Raw genomic sequence first — 25,787 nt, forward strand, 5'->3', positions numbered from 1 at the left:
CACTAAATAAAGTAACCTCTTACCTTTTTTTATGCATTCAGATGCAGAAGACCTATCTCCAGCCACAGCTCCAGGTATGTTCATATTTTTTTTCTAATTCAGGTATCTTTCCAATAATAATAATAATAAATTATAGCAGCAAATACTTATAAGTGCAAAGAACAAGGCACTGTTCTGAGCCCTTCATATATATAACTCTTACAATCCCCACAAGAACCTCTTGAAGCAGGTTCTTGGATTATTCATATATTCCAGATAACCTGAGACATAGAAAGTTAGCGAAGTGCTGAGGCCTAGCCAGGGTATCTGAACTTAAGCTGTCAATGCTCTTGGCCATCAATCTCATTTACCCATTCATTGACCCAGCTACACAAAAACCAGGGAAAACTAGAGTAAACATGGGGAGGTGTTTTGCTCAGGTCATTGCTAATCATCAGGTCAATCCTGAAAAAGGCATTATCTATTATATTTTACAGAAGGGAAAATTGAGACACAGAATGGATAAGTAACTTTCTCACAATCACTCAGCAAGTTAATGACCCAAATTTTGACATTGATCATTCTGGCCCCAAAGTACATGCTCTTAGGGATCTTAGGACTTTCACCCCTTTTCAAAGATCTTATCATTGAATTATTGACTAATATTCATCTGTAATAAAGACCAAAAATTAGAAAAACCAGACTAACCATAGGCACTGCGAATTCTGAAATGATGCTAAAGGTGATTTCACAGTTGAGGATTAGGGAGATCAAAAAACCAGCCGAAGATAAGTTGATTAGAAAGTGGCAGGACTGGAATTTACAAGATCATCTCTCCCCCTTTGAATGTACCTGGCTGATCCCTACACAGCCCTAGTGAACACAGATAAACTAACAGCCATTGGCAGAGGCATTTCTCTTGGGCACTTGCCTGGAGAAGACTTCGATATGTCCTGATGTTCTTGGGGGAAGGCCAGCTTTACCTATTGGGACCATGAGTGAGAAGTGAGGGACTGTCTAAAGTTAAAGGACCATGGTTGGAGTCAAGGGCAGTGGATAGTCCAGTGAAGACTCATCTGTAGTTTTCTCATTTTATGGATGGCAGGGAAATGAGAAAAATGAGATTGAGTGAAAGGAGCCATTCTGGTTATCTGTTGCTCCCCAATATTTAGCAATTTAAAGCAATCACCATTTAGATGTATGTCATGTCTTTGAGGGTCAGGAATTCAGGCAGGGCTCAGCTGGGAGACCCTTCTGCTCTATAGAGCATTGAGCAGTATTGCTCAGTGGAGTTCATCTGGTGACTGGTCTGGAGAATTCAACATAGCTTCACTGATACAGTTGGTGCCTTGGTTGGGTCAGCTGGAAAGATGAGCTCAGCCAGAAGTCTAACTACCCTGCTGAGAGACCATGCACACTTAGACTTCTTTTTGTTGTTGTTGTTAGTTGTTTTCCTGGTTTGTTGTATTTTGTTTGTTTGTTTGTTTGTTTGTTTAGACGGAGTTTTGCTCTTTTGCCCAGGCTGGAGTGAAGTGGTACAATCTCAGCTCACGGCAACCTCCACCCTCCCCACCCCAGGTTCAAGCAATTCTCATGCCTCAGCCTCCAGAGTAGCTGGGATTATAGGCACCTGCCACCATGCCTGGCTAATTTTTGTATTTTTAGTAGAGATGGGGTTTCACATTGTTGGTCAGGCTGGTCTCGAATTCCTGATCTCAGGTGATCCACTCGCCTTGGCTTCCCAAAGTGCTGTGATTACAGGTGTGAGCCACCACGTCTGGCCACACTCAGACTTCTTGTAAGGTGGCTGAGGACTGCATGAGCAAGCCAGTGTTCCCAGAGATGGGAGGTGGAAGCCACCAGTCTCTTAAGGTGCAGAGCCTCTCCTGCCATATTCTGTTGGCAAAGCAGTCACAGAACCCACCCAGGTTCAAGGAAGGAAACCTGGACCCCATCTTGTGACAGGAGGCATGTCTAGGATTTTATGGCCTTCTCTAACCTGCCACAGAACCATAGAAAATATTCACTCAGCACCTTCAGTGCAACCTCTCCTCTGTTTGCACCAAGTACATTGATGTTTCTGAGGAAACCCTTTATATTTCACTGACTTGTAGATAAGACGAAATATTTTCACCTGGGTATCATTATTTTCTCCATTCCCTTTCAGGTTCTTCTGCAGCTTCTCAGGATCACATAAAAGGTAGTCATTTATTTTAAATTGAAATGGTCATTCCATGCCAAGAGAACCATCATGGCAGACACCAGGCAGTGTGCCCAGGACATAGCACAACAGAGCCTGGCATGGTGTGGGCAAGGGTTCTGTTTCTCTGATGCCATTCTGTCTAATAAACTCTGCAAAAAAAATACTGACTTAACATACAACAAGAGGAGCAGGCTGGGAAGGGGGATGTGTATCTGCCCAGGTCAGACATCCGGCCCATACTCAGCCTGTCCTCTTTGGGTATAGTCCTGCAGAAGGCATCAGTTCATTATCCCCTGCCACGTGTAGAGATTTCAGAAGGTCCAACTCCCCGAGGTTCCAATGTCAGCCTGACCTGGCCTCATGACTGTAGCTTACGAATGTGGTCAGTGATAAAGCTACCAGATGACTAACATCATCATCAATTATTTCAGCCCATCTCGGGAAAGACAAGGAATTTGCAAGATTCTGGGAGAATCATAAGTTGGCCAAGGGGAACAGAAAGTAGAAAAATTAAGCAACTTCACAGTTTAGAGACAAGGTCAATAAAGCATATTGTGCTTTCAGATTTCCTCCAAAAATAATTTGATGATTCAAGGTTTTCTGCTTCTTCATGTGAAATCTTGTTTTAAATACATACATGTATGTGTATCTATCTATGCTAATATGACAATGTACATGAAACTATTATATTTCACTGTTATCTTGTTTAAGCCTTATAAATCCCAAATCCTGCAAGTTCCAATCTCATACTAAATATATGAGTTAAAGGAAACATAGTCTACCCAGCAAAAGTGATGAAGAGTAAGGAAGGTGCCAGTCATAACATCCCCTAACAGATCAATGTCCCTTTATCGAACCCAAAGTTGTTCTAGAAACTCTTGCTCCCCAAACCTCCTCAAACTTTCCCCTTTCCCAGGCACATATGGCCACCTCTGTTTCTTCATCTCTCCTTCCAGTCTCTTATTATTTAGATTTACTCTGTCCCTCCACAGCAAGCAAAACTCCTACTTTAGAGAAGGGGAGAAAAACTGTAAGCAGAAAGGACAAATAGGACATTTTCTTTATCAGATGCTGAGAGATAGGGAAAAGCAAGGAACTTGCACACATGAATACTTTTTGCTTCATTGGAATTAGACTGAATGGACTCTTCCTCCCTAAGCTAAAGGTCTGTGCATGCCCACCAAGGCCAACTAACTGCATCCCAACTCCACCGGACCACTGTATGAGCTGGTCTTTTTTAGGATTACACAGTAGTGCCAGATGGACACGTTCTAACACCATTTTTTCTGTTGTTTCAGAAGGAAATAACTCTTGTGGAGGGGTCATTTCTAGATTCTCTGGCTCATTTTCTAGTCCACAGTATCCAGAAAACTACCCAACAAACATCCAATGTGTTTGGAAGATCCACGTGGATACAAAATTTTGCATAGAACTCATAATTCCAAGTTTGAAGTAAGAAAACTTTTAAAGAGAAGATTTTATGTACATAAGAATATTGATTTGTAAAATCATATTAAAAATATTTATTTTAGTGGGAAAAATTTAAGAGTGAAAGCATAAGAACCCAACGTTCTGAGGTTTTTCAAGTCAGATTTTTGGTTAGTTTTGCAGCACTATCAAGTGAGTTACTTCTAAATTGAAAAATTCAATAAGTGGTTTATTAACATATTTTGATACTGTTTCTTTTTATTTTTTCTAAAAATACCACAAAAATTCTCAATAGCTTTGCCCTTATTGTACACTGGATACCAAATTTTGTCCTCTTAGACTTTCTTATTGGAATCCAAATTTTAAACAGTAAGAAAATTGTCATACGCACATTAGCCAACTACTCCAGCTTTGGGCCCTGTATCTTTTAAACATTCTGCAAAGCAAGAGGAGACATTAGCGTCATTGCCTCATCTCTGACATAAAGAGAATAAATATTCCAAAGTCACTGACATTTCTATCTCCATGACATAAAATAACAGCTGATATTTTACTGCTTCCCCAGACTTTGTGTGCTTTGTCATACTCCAGGATTATACAGCCCAAAGATAGATGTCTTTGTCATCTCCATTAGAGATGAGGAGCCTGAGGCTCAAAGAGGATAACTAATTTGCCCAAGGCCAACCCATCTAAATCCGTGTGATGTCAATGCCCCATCTTTTCACCAATATGTGGGTCTGCAAAAGAGTCTGCATGAAGCCTTTCTTCTTGTGTATGACACACATCATGTTACAAACACAGCCAGACTGTGGAATTCCATGATCATTAGCTCCAGGCATGCACTGAATCATGTTCCATCATGACTCTACCACAGCCATGGATTCAGACATGCACTAAGCCAGAAATGCCCCAGGACGTGTTACCTTTGTTGACTCAAACCCTAGGGACACAATTAGCCACAATGAGGTAAGGACCTTGAACCCATACCTCCAAATTCTATTATGTTACCCATTGTCTGTTCCTTCAAAATCACTTCTCCTTGCCTCCCTCATGAATAATTGCCGTACTACAAATACTCTTCTGTATCCTGCCTTGATTTTATTTTAAAATCAAGTTTGTTCCTGCCCAAGAATTTGAGTATGGCAAATATTGTGAAATATAGAAGTAGGAAAAATCTGACTGTGATGTCTGTTACATGCTGATCATTGGGATGATCTGACTGTTATGAATTTAGTTGTGGTGTAAATTAGTCATTCCTAATGTCCTATGTCGGTTGTGATTGGTCAAAACCATTATAATTTTAAAACTTCTATTAAGAGATTGTAGGTGAAATCCCCACACATTCCTTAGCCAGAGAAAATAGAGTTGTGATAAGTCATCTGAAAAAGTTAATTAATATTTTACATTTCAGTGTGCAATTTAAATATAATCCAAATATTTAATTTCTATGCTTGTCACACTTTTTTTAGCATTAATATCTAGGAAGTTTCTAATCTGCCATTACCCCTCCATGTCTATTCACCCCAGACTGGAAGATATCCTTGGATGTCCCTATGACTCTGTTGAAATCTTCGATGGTCCCAGGATTGCCTCACTCTCCATGGGGAAGTTCTGTGCCCCTGCAACTGTGATCTTCTTCTCCTCCTCACACATCATGACAGTGGTGTTCCAAAGTGATTCTATAATAACCAACACTGGCTTTTATGCTCTTTTTAACGCCATTCCTCAGGGTGAAAGGCAGTCAGGTAGGAAGCTTCAAGTAGTTTTTGGTAGTTAAAATACAGAACAGTTTCTAACTTCAGAGACTCCCTTACTAGTACAGGCCTGTGATTCAGTCTTTTAAAACCCTCACACTTGACTTCATTAACCCTGTTCCATCGCTGCTAGATTTTCCCACCATGAAAGCCACATGGGAAGTTACAATGAGTCAGTCATGTGCATTCTGTGTGTGAGTGGCCAGGCTCTTACTGCCTGCAGGGAAAACCTGGGTGCTATGAAGGGTCTTAGGGCTGCATCGGCTCTCTGCAGCCTCTTGGGAACTGTCCAGAGTGCTGAAATGTGGAAGTTCAACACTCCTGTGACAAGACTCCACTTCCTCCACCTGCTGGGCTGTTTTATACCTTGCATACGTTGAAACCTAGTCTCATCCAAATGAGAGGCTTCAGGATTCCTGTTAGCCATGACCCTGCAGGCAGTCATTCCAGAGCCAGGTCCAATTTTCACCCTGCAAGCACACTGCCTGCTAGCTATGAAACCTCTGATGCTGAGGAGCCCCTGCAGAAACCCCAGTAATTCTTTTAGGCCACCAGAAAACCAGGTAGTAAGTCCCTGGATGTGGTTTGGGGTTTGCTCATATCTGAGTAAGGGAATTCCTTGTATATTTCACCCTCGAAGCAATGTTTGAAACTCTGCTCTTGAGAAGCTAAGTAAGCTCCAACATTTGAAATCCAGACACTCATTAACTCAAAACCACCATTTATCCAATCAACAAGAGCTACAGAGGTCCTGCTATGTACCAGGTCAGGTTGTAAGTGTGGGAGCACAGTTACATGAGCTCCCTGCCCTCATGTTGTTTATGTTCTAGTGTGGACTTGGGTAAGTGAAAGAGGACCAAAACACAAGAAACAAGGAAATAAACAAACTGATTTTGGAGTAAGGATGATAAAGGATAGAGATGAGGGCTGGATATAAGAGCCAGGTGGGAGAGTAGAGGGTGCCTGGAGTGGAGAAGGTACTGCAATGGACCCGATGGAACAAATGGCATCTCTGAAGAGGTGGCATGTGATGAATGACAAAAAAGTCATTTCCAGAGGAAAGAGTGGGCATGCTGGAACAGCAGAAAGAAGACCAAAGTGACAGAGCCAGTGGACACAGTAAGGGGAGGCTGTCCTTACAGTGTCTCCACATCAGATAACTCTAACTAGCCACAGACCTTCAGTCCAGATAGAACATTGCCACTGTGTTCTGTGAAGTCACAGTCACCCTTGTGGTCCAGGAGCCTTTCGGTGAATTAAATCTACCCTTATCCAAGACACATATGAAAAGGCAGCTGTGAACCTGCCCTCCCATAACCCAACATTGTGACACAAAAACCATATGGCAAGATCTGCAGTAACCCTGATGTGCTGGATGCTGAGTATACTCTCATTGGTAGCATTCCCTCTAGATGCTGCTGGAGTCCCCATTTTACAGATGAGAAAACTCAGGCTCAGGGAGACAATGCCATTTATAAAAGTTTACACAACTAGGAAGCCATAGAACAAGGATTTAAATCCACTTCCTGTCTCACCCTGAAGCCCTTATGCCTATTATGAAATCAGTCGGCTTTAAGGTTTTGCTCTCGTGTTTGCCTTAGCCGCAAACACAGAAGCTAGAAATTACCTGCTACTTAAAACTTACCAAACTCAAAAATAAAATCTTGCTCTGTTTAGAAGACAGACAAGAGTGGCGACTGGTGAGTGGCTCCAGCCAGTGCTCAAGACACGTAGAGGTCCTACACAAGGGCTCCTAGGGCACTGTGTATGATGACCTGTGGGACCTGAATGAGGTTGAGGTTGTGTGTTGGCAGCCTGGGTGTAGTCGGGCCATTGCTGCTCCTGGAAAGGCCCACTTTGGCCCAGGCTCTGGAGACATCCTTCTAGACAACATTCAGTGTTCAGGAAGTGAGAACTACCTTGGCCAGTGCCCCAGCTCTGTCTGTCAGACCACAGTTGTGACCACGATGAGGATGCCAGTGTCATCTGCTCAGGTAACCTCCCCTTCCGTGATAGATTGTTTCTGATCTTTCACCCAAAGACATCCTAGTGATGGATGAAGGCCATGCACAGGGTGGGGCCAGGGAATTTTAGGATAGTAGCCCAATAGATGAATGTGCCTTCAGCCGGGTAGAGAGAGAATGCTGAGAGCCTGACTTCATTTTGAGGACAAACACAACAGGGCCACACAATTGGCTGCTCCTGTTCTCTGCTCCTCTCTCAGTTCTGGAGCTGCTTTTCCAGGGTCTAAGCATGGCCTTGTTTTTGCTTATGTGACATGGGACCTGCCTGCTTGAGACTGCTCCACACTAGAAAGCCACCATTTCTTTGTCTTCATAGAATGTAATTTAGATTTTTCTATTTTTTTCTTTTATGCATGCAGATGCTGGAGGCTGGGCTCCAGTTGTGACTCCTGCACCCCCAGGTAGGTCCAACACTGAATTTCCACTATCTTGGCAAAGTTCAAAAGAAATGTAACCTCTGTCCTGACCTAGACACTGGTAGACAATGACTAGGCTGGTGATTCCCAATTCTGGCTGCACACTAGAATCACTCAGAAAGCTTTTGAAATTTCTGGTTTCTAGGCTGCATCCTTGACCTGCCACATTACAGTCTCTGAGGTCACTCCCAGTCATCAGTGATATTTGAAGCTCCCCATGTGATTCCAATGTGTAGCCAACGTTGAGAACTAGTGCTCAGGCAAGGAGCTAAGGAGCCACATTTCCCAAATAGAATCACATCCAAAACTGTCTTCTGGTGGCAGAGCAAGGGATTGTAGGTGGAGAAAGACGGAGAAAGACTGAGTCACTATGGCTGAGAAAGTCAATAGGGAGAAGAGAGAAGGGGAAAGTTTTCCCTCTTAGGGACATGGTTAGAAAATGAAAGTATGCAGGAAAGAAAAAATATATTAAATTCCAGACTGTCTCCCAGTGGGTCAAGAGCAGACTGCTGATGAGAAGTAAACCATTTAGGGCTCTTCCTTGGGCCTCCTGGATTAGCCAGCACAGCATAGTGGACTGGTAACCTACTCAAAGTCAACGTGCAACAGTGACCTTCTCCCAAACTCAAGATCTTGAAGCATGGGTGGTCCTGCCTCCTGCAGCCTCTTGCTTCCCAGGGACAGGTTCTCACCTGCCCCTTTCTCTGCTCCCTGGGCCCCTGGGCCCTGCCCAGCCTCTTCCCTGACCCTGCTTAGTGACTGCTGCCACATTCTGCCCCCAGTAGGGGCCTGGACACCAGGCAGTTATTGGGATCAGGGGTGTATTTTGTGGTGTTTAAGAGCCCAGCAAGGTAGCTGGCATCCGTTCCTGCACTGGGCTGGCAGAAACATGTCACATTTGCTAGGACACTCTGTAGAGATCTCTTGCCCATTCCAATCCAGGTCCCAACTACATCCCAAGTTGGAGACCTCCATTCCTTGTGGGTTGCCCGGCTGCCATGGGTTGGGGCAGTAACCTGTAGGAAGGGGAAGTGATTTCCCCATCCCTGGCTGAGGCCCCACATTTCCATTTGGCACTGAGACCCACAAATTATGTAGCTGCTCTGGAGGGAAGGCAGAGCACACAGAACTCTTTCTTGGGTCTAACAAGCAGCCATATTCTCTTTGATTCCCTCTGGCTTTCCTCTTCTTCCCCAGTAAGGAGTCTGTTCTGGCCTGGGCCCCGGGGGGAGGAAAAGACTGCAGGAAGAGAGGGAATGGCTTTCAGTTCATCAACAGCTCTAGGCCCAAGTCCTCTTGGAGCCTGGAGCTTCAAACCTCAGAAAGCCTTTCTCTCTTCTCTGCTGTAATATTCATTTTCTGAGGCAGAGATGCTTAGCTGGCTGGAAAAGAGAATGGGTCATGGAATTAAGGAAACTATGAAGTAAAATGCTACCACTTATATCTAAATAGTATCCCATTGTAAGCACAAATCCAAAAAAGTGTTTGTTGATAGAACATTATATACCTACAAAGACATAAAAATATGAGGCTTTTGTCATTTAATACTCTGAGATAAATATTGCATACCAACCATGTTAACAAAAGAAAATTTCTTCTTAGCCACGTTAAGTTAGTGAAAAATGTATTTCCGTGATATGCTATACTTCTTCTGGCAAAGGACTAATGACAGGTAAGTTGACTGCATCCATCACCTTCACTGTTCTGCATCTTGCTGGGGTGTTGGCCCAGGAGCAAGACAATGGGGACAAAGAAGTTCTCAAAGACGTCTGACCTGTTTGCTTCAAATTCCTCCCCCACCAAACCCTTGGTGTAAAACCCAAACAATTACCAGCACTCCCATGAGCAGGCTTTCATAGCTGCCCTCCCCTCAGCACCTGCCGTGCAGGGGAGGATTGAGGACTTACGTGGAATATAGACATACAGCAGGCCTTCTGTCTCCATGATTCCACATCTGTGGATTCAACCAACTGTGGATCAAAAGTATTCAAGAAGAAAAATCAATAGTTATATCTGTATTGAACATGTACAGACTTTTTTCTTGTCTTTATTCCCTGGACAATACAGTGTAACAGCCATTTATGTAGTGTTGCAATACATTGCATTAGGTATTATAAGTAATCCAGAGATGATTTAAAGTATCCTGGATGATGAGCATAGGTTCTATGCAAATACTCCTATGTTTTATATGAGACGAGCATCTGCAGATTTTGATATTCTTAGGGAGTCTTGGAACCAATCCCCTCATGGATATTAAAGGAAAACTGTGTATGCCACATAGAAATCAAAGCCAAGAAGGCACGATAAAGGAAAAAGAAGGGACCTTACACACTCATTGGAGCTCCCCATTAAGGTCCATCTTTCTCTAGTTGAATACATATTCGACTGCCTTGCTCCACCCTGGCTCTCAGCTTTCTGATTTTCATTTTTCTGAATTTCAGTGCTTGGTAAATTTCTACAGGCTTAGTGGTATGGTCATAAGCCCAATGTGGTTACTGTAATTCCTAGTAACTGGTCAACTCAAGAATAACCCTTGGGTTGTGGAACCTAGCATATGAGAGAAAACAAGTCATGTTTTCACAAACCACTGTGTGTGGTTTGTGATCTCCTCATGAATCAGCTGAAAGAAGGACAGAGGCTTCATTCCAAATCAGGGAGAAATGAGTGTTTATACCATTTATTAAAACTCAAGTGTAATAACAGGCTCATTCATTTGTGGTTAAGCATAAGATGGTTTTAGAATGCTAAGCTCTCTCCTGATTTTCTTTGGTTTTGGTTTTTGCAGCTACCATTCCTCCAGCCCCTATACCACAAGGTAACTCTTTCACTGAAAGTATAACCTTTACAGTATTAAGGTGTAGAGAATCATTTTGATAATTCATAAAAGCAGAATGAATTTCTGTGTGCCCTTGTTACCACAGGGGCAATGGATGGGAGGAAGCCCTCAAAATGGGTGGGTTGTCCACATCTGAGCTGGGCTGGTTTGCATGGCAGGAGACTGGGGGGAGCATTAAAGAAGTACAGGCTGTCTCCACTACGCACATGCTACATGCATGTGTCCAATCCCATTTCCAATATCGCTCACAATCAATTGTAGGGTCCTGCCTGTGGATGACAGCATGCATGTTCCATCCTCCCTCATGCCCTCTCAGTGGCAAAATCACTCATACCAGCCAAGCCACAACTGTGTCTACACCAGCATGGTCCCTCCCCATTTAGTGACTTCACTGTTGAGCTTGATGGAATTCTGGATTCCACATCTGGAAAAATGCAACATTTGTGCCTAAAGAAAACAAACATGGATCTCTCATCTGTTTTTTCAGGAGGAAGTAACTCTTGTGGAGGAGTAATTTCAAGTCTATCAGGTTCCTTCTCCAGTCCTTGGTACCCTACAAACTACCCCACCAACGTGGAATGTGTCTGGGTGATACACGTGGCTGAGAAATTCCACATAGAACTGATGATCCCAAGCCTCAAGTAAGCAACTTTTTCTTTCTCTACTATTAAGGCCAGTTTAGATTTGAATCCATTCTTTCCTCAACGAGGTGGCCTTTTGTGGGATAAACCCTTTCACAATTTAGAAGAGAATTGCTCTGATCATCTGAGCTATGGGGAGTCTTTTAATCACTTAGCTCAACTTCCTGTGCATTGAGAGAACACCCCATGGGCCTCCCTGACACCAGGCCATTGAGCTGCAGCTTGGACAACCCACACATGAAGACCTCACCCCTTCACTCTTAACCAGTTCCATTTGAGACACAGCCTTCCTCCTCCATCTGAACTCAAATCTGTTCTTCCTAATTCGCATGATCTGATCTTCATTCTTCCCTCTGATGCTACACAAATCTGCTTCCTATTCTCTTCAAGAATTTCTATCATGTCCTTACCAAGGGTTTTCTTGTATAGATTAAACAGTTCATTCATTCCTCCCATCACGCACCTTGTGCCTCCTACTTCTTTGTCCAACCATCACTCATTTTTAAGGAATTTATCCTATTTTAATGTATTTTTATGTGCATGTAGTATACACACACATACACATTTTCATATATATATATATATATAAACATGAATAACATTTTGACAAAAATATTACTTTTCCTGATAATGTTTAACCCTGGTTTCATCTTGCTATCCTGGGTTGTACCTGGGTCATTCTCTCTTCCTGACTTTGTCCCACAGTATGACCCAGACCTCTGCCACTGCTTTCCATCTGTCGTCATTGGCCACAGCAGTTGAGGCTCTGAATGGTTAAATGCGGCTTTTTAAAATGTAAAATGGTACTCAGTGGAGGAGGGGCTTTTCTTGGTGGCTACATAATTTGTGATAGAAAGGACAGAAGCTAATACCAGGGGGCATTACGAGCAAAATGCATTTATCATTCATGCATTCAACATACATTTATTCCTTCATTCAATATACATTTATTTATTGAAAGCAATGTGAGAAGAGTTGGTACCATGTATTTCAAATCTATGAAATTCACAGTTCTAATGTTTTAGGGCACAGTTTCATTTGATCACTTCTGGGAAATGGTTATTCCAAAAAGTTGTAACAGCCCACATCCCCTGTAATGTCAAAGTTATTATTCTAACATAAGTTTCCTACTATAATTTTGGAGTACACAAATTAAAGAGCTGTTTAAAGTGTTGCCCAAAGCCAGACCATACTGGCTGATTTCTGAATTTTGACGTTAAAAGTCTAGATTTATTAAAATTCGCTTCTTTTTTGTTTCTCCCAACATAAAGTTATTATTTACACTAGTGGTTCTCAACTGGAAGTGATTATATACCCCTATGAGACATTTGGTTAGGTCTTGAGACATTTTTTATGGTTCCAATTGGGGGGCGCCACTGCCATAGAGTGGGTGGAGGCCAGGGATGCAGCTAAGTGTCCTGCAGTGCACAAGACAGTTCCCCCAACTCCCTGTCCAGAAAGGAGTTATCCAGGCCCAAATACCAATAGTGCCGAGACTGAGAAACCCTGATTTACACTGATGCTTTCTTTTTTATATACAGTTCAGCACCTATGGGACTTTGTTTCCCCCTCCATTTGTAAAAATTACATCTATATTTAAAGTATTAGGCAGGAGCAAAAGTCACTGCCGTTTTTGACATTACTGTTAATGCCGTTTCATGCTTACTAATTAAAGCATATTCTGTTTTCCGATAAAATGATTTATCAGGTTGCAGTGTCCCCTGTTATTACAACACTATTGTCACCTTACACACAAATTCGGTCACTTACTTTAAAAAATAAAAATAGGTTATTTTGAGGTACTTGGCTTTTTCTTCACTGGGACAGATGTGTTCTGCAATAAGCAGGTTTTCAAATCCCGTATTTAGTTTGTATACAATGGTAATTATGTCTATCTTGTATATATTATGCAATGAGAATTTATCACGTAGGCATCAAAGGCTACTTACTATTGTTTAAATGCAAATATGTATATCTCCTACTTTTATCATGTTAGATCAGTGTTGATGTTCTTTCACCATATAGTTATTGAGCCCCCACTCAATTTATTGAGCAGGCCCTAGACGAGAAATAGGCTCATAGTGCCAACCAAGACAGACAAGATCTCCAGCCTCACAGAGTTTATATTCTAGATGAGGAGACAAATGGTACTCAAATCAACCAATAACTCGATGGACAGTTTCAACTAGTGATTAGTTAAAAAATTCTGTGAGGAAAAAAAATACCATCATAATAATGGGATAGAAAATAAAAAAGAAGACAGCAGTAGGTGGGATGGCCAGGGTCAGCTTCTCTGATCGTCCGTGTTGAATGAAACATGTTATAAAACACTTGGTTTGAACAGGGCAGGGCAGGGTATTGGTGGGAGGAGTCAATAGACCCTTGCAGCTCTTACAGCTGTCACCATTTCTCCCTGCTCTGGGTCTTCTGGAGAGTTTTACCCAGTGAGACATTGTTAGACATTTGCCACCACCCTCAAAGTATGGCAATATTTGAATTAAAGAGTTGGGGGACATTCAGGAGACACTTGGTAGAGAGAAAGAGGGTAGGAGACACTGAAAGCCAGAATAGCAGGTGGGGAGCTACTGAAATAGACTGGGTGGAAGATGAGAGCCCAACAGGCCCAGGGAAGTCCCAGCAGGAAAGGACAGGAGGGTGGATTCAGTAGGTCAAATAATGAGTTGGGGGTATAACAGTGATGACTGCAGTTTCTGGCTGGATGCTATGCAAAAGATGACTCTATCTAAAACATTTTGCAAATTTCCTTGGAGATGTTAACTTTGCCTTCATATCCTCAGATTAGAGGACATCTATGGGTGTCCTTATGACTTTATTGAACTGTTCGATGGACCACAGGCTGCCTCACTCTCCATGGGCCGGTTTTGTGCTGGGGCAGAGCTCATGTTCCTCTCTTCTTCAAACATCATGACTGCAATGTTCAGAAGTGACGCCGTGATCACCAACACAGGGTTTTATGCTCTGTACAATACAGTTCAGCAAGATGAAAGGGAGAGCGGTAGGTAGCCTAACAACATACCTTGGGAGTTAGATCTGATTTATGCTATTGCCCTTTAAAAGAGAAGATGCTGCCGGGCACGGTGGCTCAAGCCTGTAATCCCAGCACTTTGGGAGGCCAAGGCAGGTGGATCACGAGGTCAAGAGATCGAGACCATCCTGGTCAACATGGTGAAACCCCGTCTCCACTAAAAAAAAAAAAATACAAAAAATTAGCTGGGCATGGCGGCACGTGCCTGTAATCCCAGCTACTCAGGAGGCTGAGGCAGGAGAATTGCCTGAATCCAGAAGGCGGAGGTTGCAGTGAGCCGAGATCATGCCATTGCACTCCAGCCTGGGTAATAAGAGGGAAACTCCGTCTCAAAAAAAAAAAAAGAGAGAAGATGCTTTCTAAATCTGACCTTCATTAATGACATCTGGAGTGACATCCATGTCGACACTAAAAGCGCCCGACCTCACTCTCACCCTGCTCTGCCACTCCCTGTCACTTTTCTCCAGCAAAGCATCATGGCTGAAAAAACAGATGGCCTGAAATCTCATAATTTGCATTGACTGTGTGCGTAGATGGATCCAAAAGAAAACCTCCTTCTTCTGCAAAGAAGTAAAGGAAAATGCAATAGAAAAATCATTCTGGCACAGAACTATCTCAACTAGCCACCTGCTTCAAGCTGAATTTAATATGAAAACCATCTAGAACACTTAGAGAGCTCTTAGGTTCTGCAGCAGGATCTGAGCAACACTTTAAAGTTCCCAATGGCTTATGCTTAGGGTGACCATGTAATTTCTCCTCCACCTCGAATACTTTTGACAGCTTAAGAAGAACTCTAAGATAATTAACAGGTATTAATTGATCTATGACATTCATAAACAAGGACCATTCCAGGCAAATCAGAACCCAGGGCCACCCTGCCTAGAGCCCAACAGCCTAATACAGGAATAGGTGTCTGGGTGCTAGATAACATTTTCTATTTGCAGAAGTCCTAGAGTCTGGAGACATTACCACAGTTCAGAGGGCCCCATTTGCTTTCCCCCCAGGTATGTCCCTGCGACTGGTGAATGGCAGCCACAGGTGTGAGGGCCGGGTGGAGGTCTCCTACAATGGCACCTGGGGCACGGTGTGCGATGACAGCTGGGACCTGATGGATGCCAGGGTGGTGTGCCAGCAACTCGGCTGTGGTGAGGCCCTGTCAGCCCTGTCTCAGAGCTACTTTGATGGTGGCACTGGCCACATCGTTCTGGATGACGTGCAGTGCACAGGAAGTGAAGCCAAGGTGTGGCGATGCATGCACAACGGGTGGTTCTCCCATAACTGTGGACACCACGAGGATGCCAGCGTCATCTGCTCAGGTGAGCACCTGGGGGTGCAAAGCACCCCTCATGGAGAGAGTCTCCCCACCAGCCACCTCTGGGAAGGGAGATGTCCACAGCAGCAGGCAGTAACTCAGAAATGAGCCCTGGGCTTCAATCCAACTGCGGAAGTAAATTTGCTTAAGAGTTAGTGTTCTTTCACTTAAAGTGTTGCACCTGATCGAGATCCCACCTGAAAAGTTGTGGTAATGAAATAGAGGGTTTGCCATCAGCCATCCTATTCCAGCAATGATAAGCCACGGTGCTGGTGACAACCAGCACCTGACTGCGAATAGTAGCTGATGTACAAGTGCTGAACCCATGCCAGGCTCTATGCTAAAACTGGCACATTCTTTTTTTTTTTTTATTGCATTTTAGGTTTTGGGGTACATGTGATGAACATGCAAGATTGTTGCATAGGTACACACATGGCAGTGTGCTTTGCTGCCTTCCGTCCCCTCACCTGTATCTGTCATTTCTCCCCATGCTATCTCTTCCCACCTCCCCACCCCCCGCCCCTCCCCCATTTCCCCCCAACGGACCCCAGTGTGTAGTGCTCCCCTCCCTGTGTCCATGTGTTCTCATTGTTCAACACCCGCCTATGAGCGAGAATATACGGTGTTTGATTTTCTGCTCTTGTGTCAGTTTGCTGAGAATGATGGTTTCCAGGTTCATCCATGTCCCTATAAAGGACGTGAACTCATCGTTTTTGATGGCTGCATAATATTCCATGGTGTATATGTACCACATTTTCCCTATCCAGTCTATCATCTTTGGGCATTTGGGTTGGTTCCAGGTCTTTGCTATTGTAAACAGTGCTGCAATGAACATTCGTGTGCACGTGTCCTTGTAGTAGAATGATTTATAATCCTTTGGATATATACCCAGTAATGGGATTGCTGGGTCAAATGGGATTTCTATTTTTAGGTCCTTGAGGAATCGCCACACTGTCTTCCACAATGGTTGAATTAATTTACATTCCCACCAACAGTGTAAAAGTGTTCCTATTTCTCCACATCCTCTCCCGCATCTGTTGTTTCCCGATTTTTTAATGATCGCCATTCTAACTGGTGTGAGATGGTATCTCAATGTGGTTTTGATTTGCATTTCTCTGATGAAAAACTGGCACATTCTTATTCTCACTTGATCTCTACCACTACTAATGGAGACTATTAGCATCCTTATTGTACTGATGCAGCCACAAAGGCATATCCAAGATCACGCACAGGTCCGGACTATGTAAGTATCACACCTCCCCGAGGTACTGTGTTAAAGACAACTCAGCTCTGTGTCTAAAGCTCAATCAGCCCAATAACTGACCAAAGCAAATAAATACCAGGTTTCACTTGCACCATCATGAGACTGAAGAGGAAAGTATTCTACCTTCCCCCGTGGGCACTGCTATAGCCTGCCAATCTTGTAACCAACACAGATGGGTTTCGATACTGCATTCCCAACTGCCCAGAAAAGAACATGTTTGATCCTGAAAAAAGAACCCAATATTTGTATGAGTTATGTAACCGCCTTACTCAATCCATCTCTCATTCTTTCTTCTGTCTTTGGATAGGTGTTGATGGCAAACCAAACGTAGAACCAACAGGTATGGCTTTTCTATACAGTTCTACCTGTTGCCAGGTCCCTGATGTGGTGAATCCTGGTGACATTTACATCCTAAGGTTGGGACCTGATCCAGTTAAATTCTCTGTTGCTAAATAAGAGCAATGCAGTCCAGTAGAGTTGACAAAATGGTGAGGCCATGGGATGGTAGAGGACAAAGGAATGGTAGGAGTGGGGGAGAGTTCAGACTCACCAGGAAGGCAATCCCTGGTGGTTCAGTATCTGCTGTAAGGAGGGGGTAACTGCTTGTAGGGATGTTTACACTATAGGATGCTGGAGGGGAAAAAGGACATCCCAGGTCAGCCCTCAACAAGTTTATCTAATGGCACTCATCCACGCATGTAGTGTGCAAGTGTCTGAACCCTGGAGGAGCCAGAGGCATCTCTGTCTCAGAGAAATCACAGCTTTATAGTGTCAGTGTTTCTGAGTATTTTCAAGGAAGATTCTGGATAAAAGTCCTTGCTCACAGTATCACTTTTTCTCTGTCTCCACAGATTCCACTGGTGACAATCACCCTACAGGTACCTCAGCTGTTAGAACCTCTTCACATGGTTTTTGTATTTACTTTGTTCTCCATTTGGCACACATTTCTCACCAAATCCAGTGTTTCAGCTGTAAATTGGATATCTTAAGCTATCTTGGTGTTGATTTCAGCTGAGATTTGCATACAATACAACCAGGAGTTTTCTAAAACCAGCTGTTTCATAACATGCGACGCTGAGAAAGGGTGCTGAGGTCTCATTGTCTTTGCTCCTTTATCATTGACACTACAAGCTTAGATCTATTGGGCACATAGGTTCACAGAGCCCTTTCAACCATATGTCGCATCACTTGCTCCTCACAAAAACACATTTGACCATCCTCATTGCCCACAAGACAGTACTGGGAGCTCGGGGTACTCTCCAAAGCCAACCGTTCCAGCTATCAGCCAAAGCAGCCCCTAAAACAAGTCTTTCTTACCTCTGTCCTCACTCTGTCCCCTCTTGAACCCCCTGAAAACACAGGCAGCAGTAAATGCCCACTTTTGATGGGGTTTCTTCACTGTTGGTTACAGATGAAAATTTCCACTGTGGCGGTTTGCTCACAAATAATTCAGGCTCCTTCTCCAGTCCTTGGTATCCTAAAAATTATCCCACAAATGTGGTGTGCACTTGGGACATACAAGCGGATGTTGGGGCTCATGTGAGACTTACATTTGAAGAGGTGAAGTGAGTAAATATTTCCTACCTTTGCTTTCTTCTTGATTCAGTTATGCACTCCAGTTTTACTACCTCCCTCCCGTTTCCTTCCAAAAAGAAATCCATATATAATTTTCAAAAGTGTGCTAGGCCTTGAGGGCCCATTGTAATATTGATTAAAATTTTAAATGCACAGATCTTTTCACCCAGCAATTCCAGTTCCAGGAATTTGGTCTGTAGATAAAGTCTCATGTGCACTGAGGATAATCATGGCACATTCTCATGCTAGCAATAGATTGGCAACAATCTAATTGTCCATCCATAGGGAATTAGTTAAACAGATTTTAGTACATCCACATATGGCTGTACACTCACAGTGTGTATTGCTATGGAATGAGCTGTCAGGAAGCCATAGACAATAGTACAGAGTGTTTCCATTTGTGCATAGACTATTTCTGGAAGGAATACACAGAAACTGTTCACTGAAGCTGCTTGTAGGAAGGGGAGTGAAGTAAGAGGGGACCAGTAGTTAAAGCTGGAAGAACATTTTACTTTTCACCATATGCCTATCAATACCACTTAAATTCTATCCCACATTTGTAATACATATTCAGAAAATATCATCGAAGTAAAACTTTAAAAATTAAAAGATTTTTAGAAATAGGAAATAGGATACTTACTGCCCATGTCAATAGGGTCATTATCTCCTACAACCTGTTTGTAGAGATGTAGGTTTCAGAAAGTTTTTCCCTGACCACTTCCTGAACCAATCTGGGCAGTACTTACTGGGAAGAAAGCCCCAATGGACCGAGTCTGAATGATACTGTTTTGCTTCACAGAATGGAAGATTCCTATGGTTGTCCATATGACTTCATTGAAATCTTTGATGGCCCACAGAGTGAACCTTTTTCGCTAGGGAGATTCTGTTCCAGGAAGATCCCAGTATTTACCTCCTCCTACAACCGCATGTCAGTGGTGTTCCGTAGCGACGCCATCATCACCAACATCGGCTTCTATGCATCTTATGAGTCTCTTGTGCAAGATGAGAATGATACCGGTAAGTCCTGCAATCGTTTCATCCCCCGGCCCTGTGTGGTGACGATGGCGAAGCTGAACAGCTGCCTTAGTCGGCTGGGCACTAGGGATTTGAAAGGGGTTTCCCAAGCTTCTTAGTTTATTTCCAGGATAAGGCTTGGAGAAGCTGGTAGAACCCACAGCACTGCCCTACAATAACACATCACGTGCATCTTTGGATGACAGAGGTACTTCACACTATGCTGAGAAACAGATTGGACCTACACTGTCATGGAGGCTGTTTTATTCAAAAACATGTACCACTTCCTTTCACCTGATCTAAAGAACATTATTCTACACTAAGAGCAGCAACAACATTTGCATGCTTGGTGATTTTCACTTTACACAAGACTTCAGGGGCTCTCTTTGACTTCTATGAAGTAGATAATCTGGTCAGGGGTAAAGACTTTTAAAAACACCCCACACACAGGCAAAAAAAAAAAAAAAAATCACCATGATGTGAGAGGACAAACCCGAAGCACCTTTGCAGCCAGCTTTAACCAGCAATGATTCCCTCCCCAAGAAGGAGGGGGAGCCCTCAAAGCTCGACAGCTCTAAGGAAATGCCCACATTCCTCTGCAACACAGCAGCAAAGGGGGAGCCCCTGGGTGGTGACCGGCCTGTCTGTCTTTCCCAGGTGTGGCTCTCAGGCTAACCAATGGCAGCCACCCATGCGAGGGCCGTGTGGAGCTGCACTACCATGGCAGCTGGGGCACAGTGTGTGACGACAGCTGGGATCTGCACGATGCCCAAGTAGTGTTCAGGCAGCTGGACTGCGGCGAGGCAGTGGCAGCCCTGGGGCAGGCACATTTCTCGAGAGGTCAGGGCCCCATTGCTCTGGATGATGTGGGGTGCCTGGGGACACAGGTGCCTGGGGTGCCAGGGCCCCATTGCTCTGGATGATGTGCAGTGCCTACACAGCGACTGGCTCACCCACAACTGTGGTCACCACGGGGATGCCAGTGTCATTTGCTCACGTGGCCCTGATTCTGAGCTAATGACATTCCCTCTGTCTCCATGACTCTCTACCCCACTGCACTCAGAAGCATGGAGAAATCCCAGACAGTCCCCCAAGCCACTATTCCCCAAGCAGCAGCCACTCAGGTCCCTTGCACTGTGGCTCTCACTATATTTTCTTAATACTTTCTGCTAAATTGACTCTTCATTTTTTACTTAAGTGAATTCACTTTAAAAGGGAACTTGGTATCACACCATAAATGGAGAACCAGGACCACTTCCCACACCTAGGAGGTTAACAAACAGTGAACATGAAACAATGTTTAAAATGTCAAAAAATTAAACGGTGAACATTCTAATCTAATCAATTCACACCCACACATCTCTGAAAATATCTTTAATCAGGATAAAATTAAATGTGAACTTTTAGATTGTAATGCAATAAATATGCATCTATTAAAATAGAAGATGCTGCACCTCAAACTAACTCATATCCCACCAATGATGAGTCACACCTTTGGGAACCATCTCTTTGATTTGATCCCTTCATTTTAAGGGCAACTTTGAGAACTTTCTTAATGGCTGGGAGCCCAGGTTCTAGCCCAGAGCTCTTATTCCTCAGTTTTATCTTGATCGACTTTTGGGAAATCAATTCAGTGGTTGGAGTCAAAAATTCCCACCTATCTCTGCATCCTTATGGGTTTGGCTGGGAAGAGGCAAACCGACTTATCGTCTAGACCTGGCAGCATCCACCTGAGATAGGATGAAGGAGCAAGGAGCAAGTGACGGTACTGGAACATTCTGAGCAGAAGAGGTCAAGGGACAGAATCAATGCTCTGAGCAAAACAGAAGCTGGTGCCGCATGCCAAGTGACATCAGAGGACAGGGCTGGGGCTATAGGTCCATGGGGTTTGGAACCAGGGCCTTGGGCAGAGCATGGGAGTGGATCATAGGTGCCTGGATGGACCACCAAGCAGAAGCTCTGAGCTTTTTTTCATCCTGGCCCTGAGCTCCTGGCCCAGCTCCACAGCCCATTAAGGGGCTTTTTAGCTCCCTCCCTGCACTGAGGTCACTGGCATATGTCCTTGAGATAAATGTGGTTCTGCCCTTTATGAGCTGACACTTACTGCCAGGCAAGACTCACACATACACCCAGGAAGAATTACAAAACCAAACCGACTAGCAAAACAAGTGCTCCACATCAGGGACCATCCCTGGAGCCACAGTTTGCTAAAAACGAAAAAGGTAGGAAGGAAGGGAGGGAAGAGGAGAGAAGGGAAGTGAAGAAAGGAGGAAGAGAGGGGAAGGGAGGGGAGGAGAGGAAAGGAAAGGGAGGAAGGGAAGGAGTGGGAGAGAGGAAGGGAAGGAAGGAAGGAGAGAGAGGGAGAGGAAGAGAGGAAAAAGGAGAAGAAAGAAAGGGAAGAAGAAAGAACAAGAAGGATGAAGGGAAGGAGATGACGTCGCAGTGTCTGGCAACGGGACAGGCACAAACTCGGTAATTCGGGACATCTGGTGGATGTAACCAAAGTAACTCAGGGCCATTTTTAGATGCCAGATTGTGTGCAGTTTCTCCCCAAAACAAGACGTGGTACCTCTCTGACTGAAGTCAGCAAGCCTACCTCTCTTTCAGGTTTAGGTAGACTGAAGGGAGATGAGCTACCCACGCTGTCTGTGCCTTCCACTGCCTCTCTGCCTTACCTAGAAGCATCTGCTGCTGTGAGTTACCCAACCTCAGGTAATTTTGGTTGTTTCGAATTGATGGCCTATAACTTGCCCTAGCAAAGCCCCCCTAAGCAGTAGGGAAGTTATTTAGGATCCAAACGCCCTGGGCTTATCTTTCCAACCTCTTCATTGACTGGCTGTGAGACCTCTAACAAATCTCTCAGTTGCTTCCTGCCTCCATTTTCTCCTCTGGATGAGGATGAGGAAATCCAAGGGATTTCACTGTGTGAATATCCAGGCCAGGGTTCGCCCTGCAGTGGGCGGGGCATATGACGTCAGACACTCTCTCTGACCCTCACCTGGTCCAAGGTCAGAGCCCGGCAGGGGTTTACCTCTGGGTACCGCCCTCTACTTGACAGAATTGTTAAGAATGGAAAAGCTGAAAGCATCACATTAGAGTTTGCTCCCAGCTCTATTTGGCCAGTGGTCTTTATAGTTCCAACTCAATTCAGCGAGCCGCTCTTCCAGGACAGGTCCTTAGAAGAGTAAAGTACAACATGCAGAGAGAAGCTGGTAAAGAGAGAAATTACACCAAGCATTTAGAAGCAGCACCAGGGTAGTTTATACTGAACTACAGAGGTCCCCAAAGGATGCTTTTTTGAATTTAAAATATATCTATTGGCTAGGCACGGTCATTCACACCTGTAATTCCAGCACTTTGGGAGGCCAAGGTTTGCAGATCACCTTAGGTCAGGAGTTTGAGACCAGCCTGGCCAACATGGAGAAACCCCATCTCTACTTAAAATACAAAAATTAGCTAGGCATGGTGGTGGGTGCCTGCAATCCCAGCTACTCCGGAGGCTGAGGCAGGAGAATGACTTGAACTTGAGAAGTGGAGGTTGCAGTGAGCTAAGCATTCCAGCCTGAGCAACAGAGTGAGACTTCATCTCCAAAAAAATAAAAATTAAAAATTAAATAAAATATATGTATTAAAAAATCAGCCACCAAGCCATGGTTTTCTCAAGCTTATATTTCCTAACACTCCAGTTGTGTAGTGGAAGGAGTACTGCCACAGAAAAAGGGCATGAGAAGGAAATCCCATCGAGAATCAGAAACTGTCTGCAGATAATCCACAGGGTGGACAGCCCACCCACAATGGGCTGAAAGTTCAATGTTTGATGCTCACCCAAGACGTTGTATAATTTTCTCCTTTTGCAGCATCTTTTCCAAAGCCAACGGAGGTGTCCACATTGACAGGTAATCCTTTCTTCTTACTTCACTGGGCCTCTGTCTATGGAGTTTTAGTTCACAAACATCCCAGCACCATGGGAGAAAGTGTCCAGACTTCCACCCTCCCCCATGGCCTCAGGCTGCCGAGGAAAGGGCTGCCAGTGTCCAGGTTCACCCTGAAAATCTGTGATTGGAAAGTGACAGAAAAGAAGAGGCTGTGAGATATAAGAATGGCTTTTGGGGTCTGATTTGGAAGAGGCCCCCAGGAAGGCCAGGTCGCCTGCTTACCCCACATCTCCACACACTCCCCACCTGTGGGATCACCTTGTCTGTGTTCCAGGCACAGCCAGCTTCTGCTCCCTTTTGTAACACTGTCCTTTGAACATAGGGAGCAGCCTGCAGTGATGTCTCTTTCCAATCCCTGGAATGTCTTCACATGTAGATAACTGCCTGATCCCAGGAATAACAGAGATGGGAGCTACTGTTACTGTCTTTTGATTAGTGTGTGCAAGAGCACACAGAAACTCACACACACACACACACATATGCACACACACAGCATATGCATGACAGCTTCTTGTGAAAAATCCAACACACCCTGTGAATGTTAGAAACCAAGACTTCACCACACACAGGGAAAGAACAGCTATGCCATGGGGCAGGCCAGTTCCAGCCAATGGCAAGGAATAACCATTTCTTAACCAACTGCAAAAACTACATGCAGTAGTACCAAGGCAAACTTGAACAAAATGAAATAAAGAAGGGAGTGAATTCATGATCCTCAATTGTCAGTGCACAATTCCCAGGAAAGAGTGGCTTCTCTGGTGGCCTTTGTGGATAAGATTTGTGAGGTTGTTCTTTGTGATGTCCACAAGGTCTGGAACTGCGGCTGGTGAACGGGTCCAGCAGATGTGAGGGCCGAGTCGAGCTCTACCACGTCAATGTCTGGGGCACTGTGTGTGATGACAGCTGGTCCATAGAGGATGCCCATGTGGTCTGCAAGCAGCTGGGCTGTGGCCTGGCTGTTTCTGCCCTCCCAGGAGCCAGCTTCAGCCCTGGGTCAGGGAGCATCCTCCTTGATGATGTCAACTGCACTGGAACAGAGTCCTCCCTGGGGCAGTGCCCTCACAGCGGTTGGTTCATCCACAACTGTGGACATCATGAAGATGCTGGTGTCATCTGCTCAGGTGAGTGACAGTCCCTCCTGGGCCAGTTTTGCAGCTGCCTGAACCAAGCCCAAGATCCTCAAATAGACTCTGGAAATGCCTCTGTGCCTTAAACCTTTCCCCAGGTGTAGGACAGTGGATTTCTGCTCAGACTCTGGAAAATACACCCAGCTGTTCAATACACAGGAGGTTCCCATTCAACTTGAGCACCTGCAAAGTTCAATCAATTGCAAAAGAAAGAAAATCATGGCATTTATTTCACGGAGTTATTGGGAGGATTAATTGAGGCAACCCACATAGAACATTTAGTCAAGCATCTGACAAACCATAAATAGACAAAAATATTACCATTTTGTTGTTATTTTAGTTACTAAGGCAAATTTTATCAGCATCACAGCCTCAAAGTTTGTAGCCAGGTTAGACAACCCACAACCCTCACCTGGCTGTATAAGCCCAGAGGGGACAGCCCTAGATGCTTAAGACTGATTTGTGCCCAGCTTCCCCGAGTCACATCTAAACAGAAACAATGATCTTTAAACCACTCTACCATTCCAGTTTCTATTATTAAACCACCCTCATTTCTTTTATCTCTGCAGATTCTGCAGCTGCTGGACATTCAGGTATCTGTGAATTTATGTCCATTTTACTTGCTGACTGGTAGCTAACTGTCACCTCTACTTGGTCTCCGGACCCCAGACTATGCTGGGTCTCCCTTCTGAGCTTTAACTTTCCTTGACGATGCTCTGAGCTTCGGACCCTTCCACCCTCCCAGAAGGTGAAGACCCAGGGCTGTTTCCCATTCCCTAGGCTAGTGTCAGTAGGTTGATATGTCATCTCTTCCACAGACAAGAGCATTTCAACAGGACACTAAGAAACTAGCTCTAGAACCAAAGGGTTGGTCCATGCAATGGGGGCCGTGGCAATCCAGAGAAGGCAGGAGGGCATAGGGGAAGGAGGCCTGGGATAGAAGGACCTAGGGGCAGGAGAGCCTGGGGGCAGGAAGGCCCAGGGACAGGAGCTGATCCTCTACCTGCAGCGCCACCTGGGTCCCAGCAGCTGCTGCTGAACTGTATGGTTCTGAAAAGGCGCCCCTGCCTACGGGGCCATATCTTCACAATCCCAACATGAATTTTGTTTCTTTTATTTTCATATTCTTAATCAGAATAATATACACCCATGGATGAGGTAGAATCACATTTTAAGTGGTAACTATTAGATTAGAGGCTGGATAGTGTTGATTAAAGGCAGACTCAAACATGT

At 44.4% G+C, this 25,787-nt stretch overlaps 1 protein-coding gene across 14 annotated transcripts in view; it reads left to right on the plus strand.

The window, feature by feature from the left end:
- DMBT1L1 (scavenger receptor cysteine-rich domain-containing protein DMBT1) overlaps positions 1-25,787 on the plus strand; it is a 57,223-nt gene that overhangs the window by 7,306 nt on the left and 24,130 nt on the right. For 13 of the 14 annotated variants that reach the window (XM_074383029.1, XM_074383038.1, XM_074383028.1 and 10 more), the window contains 17 exons: positions 42-74; positions 2,147-2,179; positions 3,481-3,634; positions 5,138-5,355; positions 7,748-7,789; positions 10,590-10,619; positions 11,128-11,281; positions 14,080-14,297; positions 15,332-15,643; positions 17,211-17,243; positions 17,755-17,781; positions 18,315-18,468; positions 19,278-19,495; positions 22,100-22,204; positions 23,350-23,388; positions 24,237-24,548; positions 25,124-25,147. In XM_074383029.1, the coding sequence (XP_074239130.1) occupies positions 42-74; positions 2,147-2,179; positions 3,481-3,634; positions 5,138-5,355; positions 7,748-7,789; positions 10,590-10,619; positions 11,128-11,281; positions 14,080-14,297; positions 15,332-15,643; positions 17,211-17,243; positions 17,755-17,781; positions 18,315-18,468; positions 19,278-19,495; positions 22,100-22,204; positions 23,350-23,388; positions 24,237-24,548; positions 25,124-25,147 (2,106 nt within the window). The remainder of the gene's footprint in view (positions 1-41; positions 75-2,146; positions 2,180-3,480; positions 3,635-5,137; positions 5,356-7,747; positions 7,790-10,589; positions 10,620-11,127; positions 11,282-14,079; positions 14,298-15,331; positions 15,644-17,210; positions 17,244-17,754; positions 17,782-18,314; positions 18,469-19,277; positions 19,496-22,099; positions 22,205-23,349; positions 23,389-24,236; positions 24,549-25,123; positions 25,148-25,787) is intronic. The other variant, XM_074383031.1, reaches the window with a different exon arrangement.

Source organism: Saimiri boliviensis, chromosome 12 (assembly GCF_048565385.1).
Source record: "Saimiri boliviensis isolate mSaiBol1 chromosome 12, mSaiBol1.pri, whole genome shotgun sequence".
Lineage (NCBI taxonomy): Eukaryota > Metazoa > Chordata > Mammalia > Primates > Cebidae > Saimiri > Saimiri boliviensis.